The sequence below is a fragment of the Hakea prostrata genome, chromosome 9 (assembly GCF_041222555.1).
Source record: "Hakea prostrata isolate BN-2017 chromosome 9, UWA_Hpros_2, whole genome shotgun sequence".
NCBI classification, from domain to species: Eukaryota; Viridiplantae; Streptophyta; class Magnoliopsida; order Proteales; family Proteaceae; genus Hakea; species Hakea prostrata.
Window position 1 is genome coordinate 15,721,713 of NC_142608.1, and position 17,103 is coordinate 15,738,815.

Consider the following 17,103-nt stretch of genomic DNA (forward strand, 5'->3'; position numbering starts at 1 on the left):
TACACAATCTTTTGGACAGTGATGTAAACCCAAGTCTAAGTTTGGCTTCTAAGATGAATCCCCTAAAATTTAGGGTTTCCTCAGACTCTTCTAGCAAATAAACCAAAAATAATTATCCAGTGGTTACTGGAAAGTGAAGCTCTTAGAAACGATATGGATTGTTCTGATTTAGATGGGAATTGGAGGGAAAGATAAGGAAATTGGGATCCTAATTCCTAAGGGTTGTTAGGGTTTTAAGGAAATCTATATGGGCTGGCTTGAGATTCCAAGAATTACCATAGAGCTGAAAGGAAAGGTTTTTAGGGATATGCGAAAAAGGTTTGGATTTAAAATTGGAAGATTCTTGGATGGATCTTGGGCAATCTTTTGAATCTTTTCTTTTCTTCTCTATTTTCTTTCTTCCTTTTTCTATTCTTTCTTTTTCTGTTTTTCAGACTTGCCGCAAGTCAGTAGGCGATGGAAGAGGGGACCCAAAGGGTTAGAAAGGGAAAGGAGGGTCCCGGGGTAGGAGAGAGGTGGGGGCAAGGCAGGGCAGTATCGTAGGGGGGAGGGGTTTAGGGGATCGTGGGGGCCTGGGAAGGTGCTGCCAGTAGTGCAGCAGTAAGGGGAGGGGGAAAACTAGGGTTGTGCAGGGTATGGGAAGAAGGCAAGACAAAGTAGTAGGGCAGGGGCTGGGGAGGGCATTTACTCCGGTTTGCAGAAAAAACTCTTAAAGGATGCTCGTTGGAATTGTTGATTGACTGCTGTAGTGTTGCTTGATTGCTTGCTGGATCACAGGAAAGAGAAGAATTTGAGAGAACTAGACAACAGCAAGGTCCTACCCGAAGAGGATCCTGCTGCACCTTTCTTCACTGCAATTATCAGTAAATTTTATTCATCCAGACTTAAGGAATACAAAGAAAGAATAGGCTATTTATAGCCTACTAAAAGACCTTGACTCTAAGTGGGATTCCTTTATAGATTACGATCCCACCACATTAATCACAACCATCCAAAGAAATAATAAAAGATCTAACAGAATCTCCTTGAAAATAGATTCCCCCCAGGACTAATAAAGGAACTCTTCTTGTAAATTGTAATTAAAGATTGTGAAGAGTCTTATCTTAATGAAGAGTCCCAAGACTTAAAGTAACTCCTCTTCAACTTAAACTGAACTTCCTAACAGACTAAAACTCTTCAGGAAAATAAAAAGAAAATTCTGCAAAAATAAACCAGCAAGTAAATTAGGGCTAGATTGACCAGAATACCTCCTACTGGGTTCAACCAGCCCTAGGTGCACTCTAAGGGGCGGCTGTGGGGCCCACTTCAGGGTTTTGGCCAGGGGGTCAACCTTGTCCACATCAACTCTTCACTTCTTGAAAGCATTCATCTTCTAATAAATGTGCTGACCGAATGCTCCTAGTCTGGTTCTCTGGAGATGTCTAGTATGAACTCGTCCTTGCACCTTGCAGGGCGGAGGGAGTAATAAGTGTTCTGCTGTTAGTATTGCTCCAAGACAACTTTAGGAAAATGATAAGACAAGGGATGTAATCTTCTAGTCTAGGAACCTTCTTCTTAAAGAACCAAGGGGTTTGATGAAGGCTTCACGTCCAAGGTTAGAGTCATCAATGATAGTATGATACTCCTGTAGTTCTTCTTGTCTGCCGTGATTCCATAGTGCATTACTGATGTGGTTCCTGCAGCATACCCTTTGAGATCTAGGGTGGGTCCACTGTAGCTTGGAATAGAGGCTAGTGCTTCTTTGAAACTCATGGGCAGCAACTCTGTAACATCAGTGTCAAGGGCATGGTGATCTTCAAGTTGAGAAATTGCTTTCTTAGGCCTGTCTTCAGCTGGTGTTGTTGCTTTGACCATGTCCCTATACTTCTTGGAGGCATTCTCTACATCTGTTATGACCTTGTCTTCAGGGGCTAGAGTTTCGTCCTAGTTTCCCACGATTTTGACCTTGTGGTCCATTCGAAGCTCCTTTGTCATTACTCTACAATGCATGGGCAGCATTGTTGTATCCTCTACTATCTCATCAAGATCCTGGTGGCTGTCCTCATGTCCTCCTTCATCAAATAGATCTTCTTGGGCTACTTCTAGAGGTGGACACTGTACTTCTTTTAGAGGAATTGGTTGGTAGATTTGGGAGACTATATCTCCCCTCTTTGAGGACACTCACTGGCTAGCTAATCCTTGTTGTAGTAGCTCGATTGCTGTAGTTGTTGTGGCATGTCCTTTTGTAGTCTATCCTAGGAGGTTGTGAAAAATTTGAGGGAGGATTGGTGGGTGGCGGATCCCTCCTATAGACAGTACTCTGGTGGTGATGCAATTCTTGGTCATAGTCACGAAGGTAATAAGACCCAATGATCTCTTCTAGGGTGGGTGGGTAGTAATGAAGAGACCTTTCATTATCTTCAAACAAAGGGTTCTCATACCTGAATTTGCTGACGCAATTACCCCTGTTTCTTTCTCTTCTGTACCAATCCTCCTGTTGTTGGTCTCGTCCAGCTGGATGTTCTCCTGGGAAAAATAGATGGCTTAAAGCTTTTGACAACTCTTCCGAAGTGTTAGGCTCATTATCATCATATCTTAGTCCTCTCCCTTTGTGTCCCACTGTTCATGGGCATATCCCACCAACTGATCACACATTAGCCTCATCTTACCAAACTCTTTTAAGTAGTAAAATACTTGTCTAGATCATATAACCGCTCATAGAAAATTTGGAGATCACGGACACCATCATAAGTTCCCAACTAGTACATCTCTGGAGGTCTTCGTGGTTGTTGTTACCCCTCTACAGATACAATGATGAGACTGCAAGTAATCTCATGATGAGACTGCAAGTAATCTTTAGTTGGTTCTTCCATGGCTTTGGCTACTACTGGTTCATCTATGATGGTATTGGGGTTTGGGTTGGTCCAATTGGGCTGAAGCTAGGAAGGAAGGTAACTAGTGTTAGGGAGATGGTGTTCCTCAAGTTTGTGACAGATCTAACGATTAGACTGCCATAGATCTGACCTTGAAACTTAGGTCTACAAATAAATCCAAAAATTGCAGAAAATTTCTGGAAAATAGGAAAGGGGTGGCAAGGGTATTAGAGTTTGCTGGAAGTTGTATCTCTGATACCAAATGATGTAAACCCAATTTTAGGGTTTAGATTTTCTAGGATGAATTCCCTAAAATTTAGGGTTTGGCCAAAATCTTCCAGCAAATAAACTAGAAGATATCATGGGATATCTAGGGGTTACTGGAAAAGTTGTGGAAAGCTCTTAGGAATGATATGGGCTGTTCTGATTTAGATGGGAACTGGAGGAAAGATAAGGAAACAAAAGTGGGATCCTAAGGGTTGTTATGGTTTTAACAAAATCTATATGGACTGGTCTGAGATTCCTAAAATTACCACAGAGCTGAAAGGAAAGATTTTTAGAGACATGGGGAAAAGGTCTGGGTTAAAAATTGGGAGTTGGATCGATCTTGGGCAGTCTTTTGAATCTTTTCTTTTCTTCTTTCTTTTCTTTCTTCCTTTTTCTCTTTTCTTTCTTTTTCTGTTTTTCAGACTTGCCGCAAGTCAGCAAGGGGTGGGAGAGCGGGCCGAAAGGGTTGGGAAGGGAAAGGGAGGGGTCATCGGGTAGGGAAGAGGTGGGGGACGGGAAGGGCAGTATCGTAGGGAGTAGGGGGCAAGGAAGGCAAAATCGCCAAATTTCCGCAATATATCGCCAAAATTCGGTGATTTCGGTGCTGGGAGGAATGAACCTAGCACTGAAATTCGACGAAATCTCCAAACTCACCAAAAATAGCGATTTCTCGGTGATAACACTACCGTCACAACACCACTATCCATCATAGAAGCTTATTCATGGTGAGCAAACGTCGTTGACGCTCCTAGTGTTCGGAAGAGCAAACTCAAACTTTTGGATTCTGACTTTTGTTCAGGCAAGGATGGAGGAGGAAGATGAACAGTAGATTGCATATTTTAAGCCACACACATGGTTCATTTAAGACCATGGAATTATATAAAAAAATTAATAATAATAAACGTAAACATCTCTCTGTACATGACTTGACTGTGGAGGACATGACTTGACCTATTTGCTTTTAAGTTTTATTTTATTATTTTTTAAACTTGACAGTTGACAAAACAACTTGACATTAACGTTTTGCAATGATTATATTATATTATTTATTATTATTTAAACTTTTACATTTGCATTTTGCAGTTTTGCTTTTGCGTATTTCGGCAAAATCTCGACGAGATTCGCCGGTTCGCCTAGTTCGCCAGGTAGCAAACCGGCGAATCAAGCCAAGATTTCGTTCCTTGGTAGGGGGAGGGGTTCTGGGGATCTTGGGGGGCCTGGGACGGTGCTGCCACTTGCCAGTAGTGTGGCAGTAAGGGGAGGGGGAAAACTAGGATTGCACAGGGTAAGGGAAGAGGGGAAAAAGGGAAAAAGAAGTAGGGCAGCGGTTGGGGAGGGGTTTTACTCCCTGGTTTGCAGAAAAGTTCTTGTAGGATGCTAACTGTTGATTGGCCACTGTAACGTTGCTGGACAGACTACTGGATTGCAGGAAAGAGAGAGGAATTTGAGAGTAATAAACAACCGCAAGGTCCTACACAAAGAGGACCCTACTGCACCTTTTTTGGCCGCAATTATCAGTAATTTTTATTCATCCAAACTTAGGAATACAAAGGAACTATTTATAGCCAACTAAAAGACCTTGACTCTAAGTGGGATTCCTTTATAGATTAGGATCCCACCACGTTAATCACAACCGTCCAAATAAATAATAAAGGATTTAATGGAATCTCCTTGAGAATAGATTCTCCTTAAGACTTAAACACTAAAGGAACTCTTCTTTAATTAAAGACTGTTAAGAGTCTTATTTTACAGAAAAGCCCAAGACTCAAGAACTCTTCAAACTTAAATTGGACTTCCTAACTGACTAAAACTCTTCAGAAAAATAAAAGGAAAATTCTGGAAAAACAAACCAGCAACTAAAGTGGGGATAGTTGACCAGAATACCCCTATAGGGTTAGGCCAGCCCTAGGTGCACCCTTAGGAGTGGCCATCGGGCCACTCCAGGGTTTCGGCCAAGGGGGGTCAACCCAGTTCACATCAGACTGATTCTTAAATTAGGTGATACACTTCATCCAATCTTGTACTTGAATCCTCGCTGAACACTACAATTCGGTTTTCTAGAAGCAGGTCACCTATTTTTCTAGGTAAACTTGATGTCTCTTACTGAGTATGTACATGTGCATGCTTGCAGGTGTAGGTAAGGTTTTAAAACAGTGCATGTAAAACCAAGATACCAGAATCTATTCCCTTCTCTTTTTAAGTACTATATGCAAAAATCCACTAAGAAAACCAAAGAAAGCATAGTAAAGGTATAAAGTTCTAGTCAATAAATACTAAATCAATTGAAAATTATTGTTGCTATTTTAAGCTTTCAATAACCACTCATGTATAGTAGGGGTAATATCCTGTAGAAAAGCTAGTATTCAATCTCACCATCTAACTTATACATGCCCTGTTTAGGAAGATCATGTATACTGAAGCAACTAAAACAGAACAGTAGAAAAAACAATAACCTTGATGCCTGAAGCATGCCATTTCTGAAGAGCATCTGGTACATCGTCAAAAACTACTCCCTGCAGTTCATCATTTTGAAACCCAGTTCTCCATATATGACCCTGCATTCATAAATTAAGGAAGTGAGTAGGAAACTTGATTACATGCAGCAGCCATAAGTATTAGTTTTCTTACCTGTAGCTGCTTCAGGGCAGAAACTTTTCTGTCAGCATTAATCATTGCTTCAACATTAGCTACCAAAGATGCTATCACCTCATCTTTCCCGGCATCACTAGTAGGTATGGGTACAGCATCAGCGACCCCTTTTCGCAGATCTTCATCAACCTACACAAGATGTTAACCCTCAAAATTCCATTGTTCGGCACTAACATTTCACCTCCCCCCCCCCCCCCCCCAAAAAAAAAAAAAGAAGGATTCTGCAACCTATGTAAGATGTTTAAACCTATTCTAAGTCCACTACACAAGCACTAAAATCTGAAATTAGTTTTTAACTACCTCCACCTTTGATAATACAACTTGATATTAAAATACATTATGATCTAGAACCATGCCTAGGGGGCTCTTCAGTGCAAGAATTCTGTTCACTCTTCCAGTCTAGACATTACTTCAATAAATCTTAGTTCACTGGTTTCCTTGGTTCTATTAGCACATGTTATCCCATCTAGAAGAGTAAGGAACAAATTCATCTTTTCAAAAATAAACCAAATCCTGATACTGCATTATTCACTACAAAGAAATGGATTAGGGGAATGACTCCAGAACCTCTTACCAAGGAGTCTCCTAATTCATTCCACCCTGGTCCTTGCTCAGTTTTTCAACCTAGATAGTCAAACATGTCTAGTATTATTCTGCTGCACACTTATCTCTCACCAATGTAGCCCTCTCTGACTGGGCTTTTTGTCTTGTACATAATGGCGAATGCATCACCGTAATAGCAAGTTCATTTTTGTCTATTGAACCAGCTTGAACCTGCCTTTCTGGATATCGGAAGTGACCTTAAAGGAAAAGAAGCTTTGCTTGCAACCTGCAGAAATCTGAACAAGACCATCAAATCTTGGGCCATCAGGATTACCATGGCCAATACAAGTTACTCCGTTGTTAATACAAATCTCTGATCTTCGTGGTGCTGCCATATTTTGGAAAGCCTTGAATGATGGTATTTTTGGGTTATGTACATTGCTTGGTTCTCTTAGCTATAAAACAGGATACCAACCCAAGTTGTGCTCCAAGATAACTATGTATTTCTTTTTAAAGAAATGGTAGTTTTCTTTCTCATCTGGAAAAAGAAATGCTGGCAACTAACTACTGAATTCATGCCTTTTATAAAGGACAGGTGAATCTGAAACAACCTTCAACCAGTTTGAAGGGTGGTAATGAATAACAATATTCGATCGAACGGAGCTGGTAAGCAAAGGGAGAAACAGCAAAACTGCACTATTACTTGTCTGGTTGTCCCCCACACTGCCCCCCCCCCCCCCCAAAAAAAAAAATCAAAAAAAATCAAAAGATTAAGGCTCTCTTTGGCATAATTTATAATTATGTTTATGACCTATTTATGAATAATCAATTATGATAACGGGTTACGAGTGATAAACAATTTTTGTTTGGTTACTACTAGGCATAATATATTATGTAACAAGAAATAGGTTTGCTACCAGTGAGTGAATAATATATTTGACCAAAGAAAGTGAATAATATATTATGTATCAACAACTTGGTTTTCGGTTTACCTCGTAAAATATCTTTTGGCTTTAATTTTAGTTTTGGCTCCCTTCTACTGGTTTGGGCTAGTTTTGATTCCTAACATAATGTTTAAGTGGAGATGGGAGCAATGTAAGGTTAGAGAGAGAGAGAAATTTAAAAAAAAAAAAAAGGTTTTCTCCTTATTTTTTGGAACTTTACCTTTCTACCCTACTTAAGTTGTACTTCTGCACATGTTCACTAAAGGTAAATGCATAAACAAAAATTAACAATTTACAATGATAAATCATAAACAGCCCTTGATCTATTTATGATTTTGTTTTTAAATGAATTTATTTTAATGAGAAACAGAGGTCATAAATCATACTAAATACATCTATTTATGTTTATAGATCAAATAAGCCTAAGACAACCAAAACAGTGCTATAGAAATAACTCACGAATACAATGAAAACAGGCACATCAAGAAGAATTGCACCGGATGAGATGGCCCCATATAAAATGAATCTTTCACTGTCCAATTTCATCCCAAACCATTCTGGTGGGATTAGGCCTGTAAATAAAGCATATATTTGGATTTTGTATGTCATCATATTGCAATTTGTTGCATACTAAAGTCTAAGACTACTACTAATAAATATAATTCATGCATTAAAAAACTAATATTTGCTAGTGATAGTACTAAAGCAGGAGCTCAAATGCATTGGAACTCGTAACGCCTTGACAACTATGGTTAACATGACATGGTATTGTTCACAACAGTAGCCGCCTTAGATGGGGAATTACTGAATGAACTCGAGAACATTGCTTCGGTTACAGGAGAGAATCCCCTGTTCGAAAGCTTATATAGCTACGGCTGAGAGACCTAGGACCGAGAAAGTCCAACCCTATCTTTTTGTCCATCTTCTTCAATCTTTTATGATTCTCATTTTCCAATCAAATAATTGTTTCATGTTCTGCTGCAAGCTATCATTGACCCTACTATAGAGTGGCTCTCTGTTGAGCTACTCCTAAAATAGGAATTCATCTAGAACCAAAAGAAAAAAACCCACTGCATACATGGCAAGTTATGTGAAGAAAGGTAGAGAACCTTACTTGAGCACGCAGTAACTTTATATCATCCTGAGTTTCTTCAGTGTCATATGTCAAATATAAATGCTTTCCCACGTTATCACGAGCATAAGGGAAAAGAGAATCTGTAACGAATGATATAGGAGTTGTAGTCCCCTCGATGTCAAGAACAATACAATGCTGCAAATATCAGAAACAGATTAATAAAACATAATTTCAATCCACATCAGGCAATAGGTAGAGCAACCACATAATGACAATAAATGTTGCCTACTAAAGTGAGGGTTCATATCTAGGCTCCAGTTAGCTAATCCCCTAAAACCAACATAAAAAGAATGGAAATGGCATCCTGGAAACCAAGATTTTTCCATAAAAAAGAAAAGACTTCCAGAACTTACGTGTGATGGCTTCGCTGCATTCTTCAAATTCACAGCTGCATTTGCGGTCATGTTTGTATTCCTCTGATGAGCAAAAACTCTTTGAATTGGACCATGGCTTGGCACAGACCAGTACAAGCCCAACTGAAAATTTCTGATAGCAGCATCAAAGAGATAGTGATAGCGTCCAGCCTGACATGATGAGTGCAGAACATTACCGGATAGAATGCAATTTCACTCCATAAAGTCAAAGACTAAATCACATAATGAGTGCCATGCTATAAAGCCTCTGGACACTTCTATAGTTTAAAAATCGTTGAATGACGCAATCACAAACAAATATTTTGTGTCAGCGTACCCAAATTAAACACTGTTAACATTAGTCTTGAGTGGTACATTAAAGTGCAACTTGATAGGAGTTTTGTCCTCTATTGAAAGTTGTCTTCCGGGGTTTTCAAGTCCTAGTTTACTCAAGTCAGTGTTCAAATTAGCTTCAATTTTTAGTCCTAAAGTTGTATTTAGAGTTTATCTCCAATTCCCATTACAAATAGGAGTCTTGAGTTATGTTATCTGTTGGATATATATAAGACATTGCAGGGGCTGCCAAGTATTGATCTGAGCTCTCTAGAGGAGTCTCCTTTCCACCATCCTCTTCTCTTCTCTTTTACTCTGCTTAATAATTTGAGGATAGGGAAGTCTTCATACAAAGTGTGGTCAAGAGGGCATAAAAAGAGACTACATTTGTCTTCAACCATAAAAATTCCTGAATTGCAGACTATCAACTGGGGTGAGGATTTGGTAAGGCTGAGAATCACTTGAGTTTTCACCAACGACATTACCTAAATAGCTTTGAGGTAAGAACGTACAACTCAGATCCCTATTCACCTCAGCGGAGAGGGTTAGTTGGAGGGAGTCAAGTTCTCTAAGAACATTGAGCATACAATCGATCATATCTAGTGAGCTGTTCAGTTATGACCTGAAGACAACAACAACAACAACAACAACAACAACAACAACAACAACAAGCCTTGTCCCAACTAAATAGGGTCATGGATCCTTGCCTTCGAATCAGCTCCAGATATGACCTGAAGAAGTTCATTAATTGCTAAAGCCAGTGCTGAGGTTTTGAGGAAGGTAAATTCCAAGAAGTCTTCCCTACTTGTATGGTAAAATGGAAAAGATGAAGGATCATGTGGCAGCAACCACACCACATGATGTTAGAAGCCACATTCAGATAGTTCAAGATAGTTCAAAGAGCTAACTTATGCATTAATAGCACAAGTATAATAAGTTTTTTCTATATCCCACAGAAGACAAATTGCTTTCCTTACAACTTCATAAACATAGACAAGTTCTCGCATAATTTTCACCCTACCATCTGTATCCCAAGTTCCACGACAAGCACAACTTGGAACATATCCAGAACTGATAGATGCAGTGCAAAATGTGGTGGCCAAGCTGGAGCCTGACCTAGATATGCAATTGGTAACAAGAGTGAAGTGAATTTATAGTTTCTTATGTACTTGAAATGTACCTATGTACTCCTATTATTGGACTGATGTTGATTTACCATTTTTCCCAAAAAAAAAAAAAATGAAAGATGAAGACCTCAGGAAATGCCCATGAGCCTTTGAGCAGTGCAGCCACAAGGTCTAGTCAGACAAGATTGCTCATGTTAAGCCCTTAACTTTTTTTTTTTATTCAAAAAAATATGAATCAATTAAATTCTTTTACCAAGTTTGTTCCAATACAGGTGAGTCATGGATGTTATGTGGGAGATGAACCTAACTTCAGAAAAATTGCAACTTCAGGTGCTCATCCAGACATTTTTTGCTTTTGGATGCAAGCACAACAGGAGTACATTATTGATTGGATCACAAATTTCTAGAACTTGTGTATGTGCACTACAACATGAAATTAAACATGCAGCTCATATGCATGGTCATGGACAAGACAAGGAACCAATCAAGCTCAGCAACATCTTCCTGGAAGAGTCGAATGAAGAGGTCCCTTGTATGAGCAGCTAAGGGATCTTGGTGACCCTACGGTGAACCAACCCACTGGTTGGCCAGACCTTGAGATTCTTACATGGATGTTAGAGTTATTAGCAAGTTCATGGCTTCACAAGAGTCCATTTTTACATACACTATAACCTTTTGAGTCACAGCTTAGTGGTGATGATGTGGATATTGACTGATTGCACTATAGTTTCCATGCTCACACGTTATCTTCATATAGTGGTGGAATGCATGGGGTGGTGGTGTCAAAAGATTTGAATGCATGGTTGTCAAGGTGGCAAGGTGACCAAAGCGATTGAGGCTCCGCCTAGGCGATTAGGCGATAAAGCGGCACTTAGGTAGCAATAAGGCAACCGCGATCAAAGCGGTTGGGTCAAAATTTTTCAATACAACTACTTTCTATAATAAGCTAAACAAATATTCAATAGTCACATTCATCCAGAAAAACAAGCATTCAAGAATCATAATTATGAAAAATTATTCAAAAAAGGAACACAAACATAAGTACATCTCATTAAACCATGGTTGCCAAAGCGTCCGCCTCGGCATTTACTAATTCATTGATTCTTGATGTTGAGTACAGCTTATGCTTCACATTCTGTTGCCAACGGGCACGGGAGTTCCTTTGGAGATTGGGCGTCAATTAAGCGGTTCAAAACAAAGCGGTTGAAAAACCGCTTTGCCGCCTAGGCGGACGCTTTGACAACCATGTTTGAATGCCTTGACCAGGCAGATTTGGATGTAGAGGCAAAGAATATGTGATTCACTGAAGAGACTCAGTTTGATCATGCTGATGCTACGGAAGCCAACATAATGAATGTATTCCCACATTAGCATGTGATTCCATAGGCCCATAGCACAGGTTCAGACTAGACGCAGGGCATGCCAACATTAGCCCAAAGGTAGATAATTCTTCGTTATGTAGCATATTTTAATGGGGACTGAAGTATGATGAAGAATGAAAGGAAAACGTGAAGAGGAGCAGAGCAGAGACACATGAAGTATAAGAATAGCAGACAAAGGGAGGACATAGAATAAGCAGAAAGAAGGGGTAAGATTAGGTGCACACACAAAGACAACCCCATTCTTCAATTCATTATTTTATATTCCATTCTCAATACAGTGATTACAAGCATATAAACAATAGAAGAACAGACTTCATAACAAAACAATTGCACTAGGACTCCACAAACGATTTTAAAAATAGAAAGTATCACATATCTAAACCAGATTAAAAATCTGCTCACCTGATCATTCTGTAAAAATAATTGAATCCCTTGGATGATCAACGTGACCCCCAAGCCTCTAATTTATAATAATGTGAAATACAAAAAAGTTATATAATTACCCTCACTAAACAACTGAATAATAATAATCTGAACCACTACTTATAACTAAACCAACCCACAAATAAACCGAACCAACCAATACTCCCCCTTAAGTTGAGGCATGGATGTTAATCATGCCCAACTTGCTCAAAATAGGGTAGAAGTCTCCTTCCCTCAATCCTTTAGTAAAGATGTCAACTACTTGATCTCCATATCTCACAAAAGGCATGCATATTAGCCCTTGTTCCAACTTTCGTTTGACAAAAAATATATCTATCTCAATATGTTTTGTACAATCATGTTGCACTAGATTATTGGCTATACTAATGGCAGCCTTGTTGTCACAATACAACATCATGAGGCTTGTAACTGGAAACCTAATATCTTCTAATAGACCCTTCAACCATAAAAGCTCATATACTCCTCGAACCATGGATCTATGCTCGGCCTCTGTACAAGACAATGCCAATATGCCACCACATTTTGCTTCTTACTCCTCCAAGTCACTAGGTTGCCCCCAACAAATGTACATTATCCTAATGTTGACTTTCTGTCAGGTGAACTAGCCCAATCAACATCTGTATAAGCTTCCACTTTCAAATTATTTGAGGGTGATAGCAGAAGTGTTCCCTTTCCTAGTGTGGACTTCAAATACTGAAGCATTCTAGTAACAACATTTATATGAGTCGAGTATGGCTCATGCATAAACTGGCTTACTAGGCTTACTATAAAAGCAATGTCGGGTCGGTTGTGGGATAAACAAATCAATTTTCCAACCAGCCTCTGATATCTCCCTTTATCTACTGGTACTCCCTCTTTCTCTTTAAGCTTAATGCTTGCTTCAATTGGGGTGTCCATGGCTTTACATCCCAACATTCCCACTTCAATGTAAGTATAGGATATACTTACTCTGGGACAAATAGATGCCTTTTTCTGACCAAACAACCTCAATTCCCAAGAAGTACTTGAGTTTCCCAAGATCTTTAACCACAAATTCCTTGCAAAGAAAGCTCTTTAGCGTTTGTATTTCTACCCCATCATTCTCAGTGATGACAATGTCATCCACATAGACAATTAAGAAGAGTAATGAGTTCTTGACCTTTTCACAAAAAGAGTATGGTTAGCATTACTTTGCTTGTAACCAATTGATGTCACAGCCTTTTAGAGGCGTCCAAACCAACACCTGGGAGATCGCTTCAACCCATAAATCAACCTCTTTAACCAAAAAACCTTCTCTTTTGTTTTGCTATTAGATAAGCAATGTGGTATTTCCATGTAGACCTCTTTTTTCAATTCTCCATACAGAAATGCATTCTTTACATCTAATTCATGTAAATGCTAATCTTGATTCATAGCTACTAATAACAAGACCCTAACTGCATTCAATTTTGCAACAGGAGCAAAGGTTTCTTGATAATCAATTCCATAAATCTAGGTGAACCCTTTGCAACCAATCTAGCTTTCAACCTGTTGATTGAACCATCCGTGTTCTGTTTCACCACAAACACCCACTTACAACCTACCAATTGTTTCCCTAAAGGAAGAATAATGAACTCCCAAGCATAGTTGTCAAAGCGTCCGCCTAGGCGCGCCTAAGCGACAAAGCGGTTTTTCAACCGCTTTATTTTGAACCGCTTAGTTGATGCCCAATCTGCAAAGGAACTCCAAGGCCCAAAGTGACATAGAACCTATTTTTTGCTTCGGGGCAGCCTCCCTGGATCCCCGCCAGTTCACCGAGGAGCGGGACCTCGTGCCCGTCGGCAATAGAATATGAAGTATAAGCCATACTCAACATCAAGAATCAATGAATCAGTAAATGCCTAGGTGAACACTTTGACAACCATGGTTTGATGAGATGAACTTATGTTTGTGTTCCTTTTTTGAATAATTTTTCATAATTATGATTCTTGAATGCTTTCTTTTTTGGATGAATGAGACTGCTGAATATTTGTTTAGCTTATTATAGAAAGTAGTTGTATTGAAAAGTAGTTTAAAAATAGTTATATTGAAACATTTTGACCCAACCGCTTTGGTCGCCTTATTACAGCCTAGGTGCCGCTTTGTCACCTAAATGCCTAGCCGGAGCCCCAATCGCTTCGGTCGCCTTACTTCTTTGACAACTATGCTCCCAAGTACCATTCTTCTTCATTGCCTTCATTTCCTTTACCATGTTGCCTTCCAATTTTTATCAGCATAGGCTTCTTGCCAAGTCTTTGGAACAAATGCAGTAGATAAAAAAGATATGAAAGCTCAGTAGGAGTCAGACAAAGAATCATAGGAAATATATTTAGCTATAGAAGGCTGAGTACATGATCTGACTTCTTTTCTAATAGCAATAGAAAGGTCAAAAGAAGATACCTTAGGAGTACTTACAAGACTTGAATCTGAATTAGGAGACTGGAGTGATAACCTATCAACCTTCTCTACTTACTATTGCCGATTGGTTTTCTTCCTCTAATAGGTCTACGCATTCAGCATCCTTGCTCTGGTCAATTTACTTTTAGAATACCTTAATGGTGAGTCTCACAGGAGTGGTTTCCCCCTGAATAGGATCCTCACAAGGTTCAGAAGAGGAAAGGGGAGACTAAGTGTCTGCAGGTATGTTGGCTGAATGCTCCCCTTGGTTAGGAATCTCTTCTTAAACCTCTAAATGGGGATAAATTGGGTTTGGTAGGTCTCTCTACATGTGACAGGAATGTCCATAGTGGGAAAGAACACCTCTACTCATAGAGTGTCCCCCTAGAGAGGTGTATAATAAGGACTAGAATCATTAAAGATGAAATCCATAGACACAATTGTCCTACTGGAAGGAGGATGGTGACACTTATAACCCTTTTGAGTAGTAGAATACCCCAGAAAAATGCAACGAAGGCCACGAGGTTCCAACTTACTCTTCTGGGTCGAATTCCTGGCATAACACACACAGCCAAATATCTTAGAGGAACTATAAAGGAAGACGTCCTTAAAGAACCTCATTGGGGCATTTGAAGTCAAGGATTCTACTAAGCATCCTATTCATGAGGTAGGATGCAGTGACAACTGCATCACTCCAATGTTGGTCGGGGACATTTATGGCAATTAGAAGATAACGAGCAATCTCTAAGAGATGCCTCTTTTTTCTTTCGGCCACTCAATTTTGGGCAGCTATATTAACACAACTAGTCTGGTGTATTATACCATAATTAGAGAGGTAATCTCTAGAATTCTTTTTCACTATACTCGGTTCCATTGTCAATGCGAAGGACCTTCACAGTGGCATTGAATTGAGTTTTAACCATGTTATGAAAATCTTGAAACATTAAAAAACTTCAAATTTTTTTTTTTAAAGATAAACCTATGTGGATCTATAATGAGAATCAATAAAAGTAACAAAATAAAAATGGCTAGTAACAAACATGCGTTGACAAGGCCCCCACACATCAATATGAATTAATATAAAAGGAATGAAACTTCTATTATTATTAGAAGGCAAATAACTTGAACGAGTCTGTTTTCAAAAACATAAGCTTCACAAAAAAAAATCCTTATTGACAAGATGAGACAAAATCAGGAAAAGTTTTCTTAAGAGTTCCTATGGGGGGATGTCCTACCTACGATGCCACTAGAGGAGGGCTGACAAATTTGTATTGACCTTATGAGGAGTAGCAAGCATAGCAGAAGAAGAGGCTCCATTCAATTCCAACAAGTAAAGTCCTTTGTTCAGTTTACCACATCCAATCTCCTTCCCCATCAGCAGATCCTAAAACACAGTAGGAAGGAAAAAATGTTACCTTACAGTTCAAGTCATCAGTAAGACTACTAAAGGTTAGTAGAAAAAGATGGAACATGTACTGAGGACAAAGAAAGGGATGGTGAATGTTGTATAGTTCCCTTTCCAGCAATGGAAGAGTAAGAGCCATCAGCTATACGGACCTTATCTTTTCCTGAGGTAGGTAACTAATTCAAGAAAAAAGAAGCACGACCTCTCATATGGTTTACTGCTCCAGTATCAATGATCCATGAAGCAGAAGCTAAGGAAGCATGGAAGCCTGTAAATATGGTACCTGAAGTAGCAAGGTAGGAGTTCAAATGTGCAGTTGAAGGAGCATTGAAAGAGGCAGCAGCAGCGGTAGAAGACTATAGAATGCTCCTTAGATCAAGCAACTATTCTTGGGAAAAACCTATAGTTGGAGTAGGTGCTACAGAAACAGTCTTTGAATGATTAGCCTTTGGTTTACCCTTCCTTTGGGCCCTTTTTTGTTCAAAATCAGTAGGCTTCATGTAATTTCCCACATCTGGCTTTGGTATGATATGGCTTGTGGCAATGCTCACACTTAACTACATCTTTAGCTGATTCAGCTTTGGACACCATGCTCACACTTTAAAGAGCAAATTTTTCCATTACCGGGTTGTGCAACATAGCCAAACAACGACTCTCCTCACATTGAACAAGTGCATAGGATTGTTCCAATGTAGGAAAGGAAGAACGACTCAAAAACTGTACTTGGATCTGATCATACTCTACATTTAATCTAGCCAAAAATCATACATCCAAATTTTGTCAACATGCTTGGGTTTTTTTTTTTTTTTTTTTTTTTTTAGGGTAAGTGGGTTATTTAATGTTAAGTGAGCTTTGGGTTGATCCATGAGTTGTTTCACTTAAGTGTATTTTTTTCATATTTCCAGTTTTCACTTTAGTATCAAAATATTAGTACGAAGACTATCTAGGGTATTGAACTTTTGGAATTTTCTTAATAAGAAGAATTGTATCCACGATGAGAAACCATTGAAATAAATGGGAATCTTTTTTTCTTCAAAAGAACCCTCTCTCTCCTAGCGTCATTCTCCTCTCTCTTACTCGGCAAGCTCTCTTCCTTCCATGAAACTAAACACTACCCACTCTCCATTTCTGTCCAGCAGTGTTTACTGATTCCCTTCCCCCCCCCCCTCCTTTTTTCCCTCTCTTTCTTTCTTTTCTGCTCCCTGTCAACAGCCCTCTGCTGTCGCTCATCTTTTCTTCTTAGGTTTCCTTACCCTTTTCCCAGCAGGAGCCCTT

At 39.3% G+C, this 17,103-nt stretch overlaps 1 protein-coding gene across 2 annotated transcripts in view; it reads right to left on the reverse strand.

Annotated features, from left to right (window-relative positions):
* The window catches only part of LOC149004828 (putative bifunctional methylthioribulose-1-phosphate dehydratase/enolase-phosphatase E1 1), a 37,614-nt gene that overhangs the window by 12,835 nt on the left and 7,676 nt on the right, over positions 1-17,103 (reverse strand). For both annotated transcript variants that reach the window (XM_089169618.1, XM_089169617.1), the window contains exons 3-6: positions 8,744-8,914; positions 8,370-8,525; positions 5,748-5,897; positions 5,573-5,674 (exon numbers count right to left, since the gene is read on the reverse strand). In XM_089169618.1, the coding sequence (XP_089025744.1) occupies positions 5,573-5,674; positions 5,748-5,897; positions 8,370-8,525; positions 8,744-8,914 (579 nt within the window). The remainder of the gene's footprint in view (positions 1-5,572; positions 5,675-5,747; positions 5,898-8,369; positions 8,526-8,743; positions 8,915-17,103) is intronic.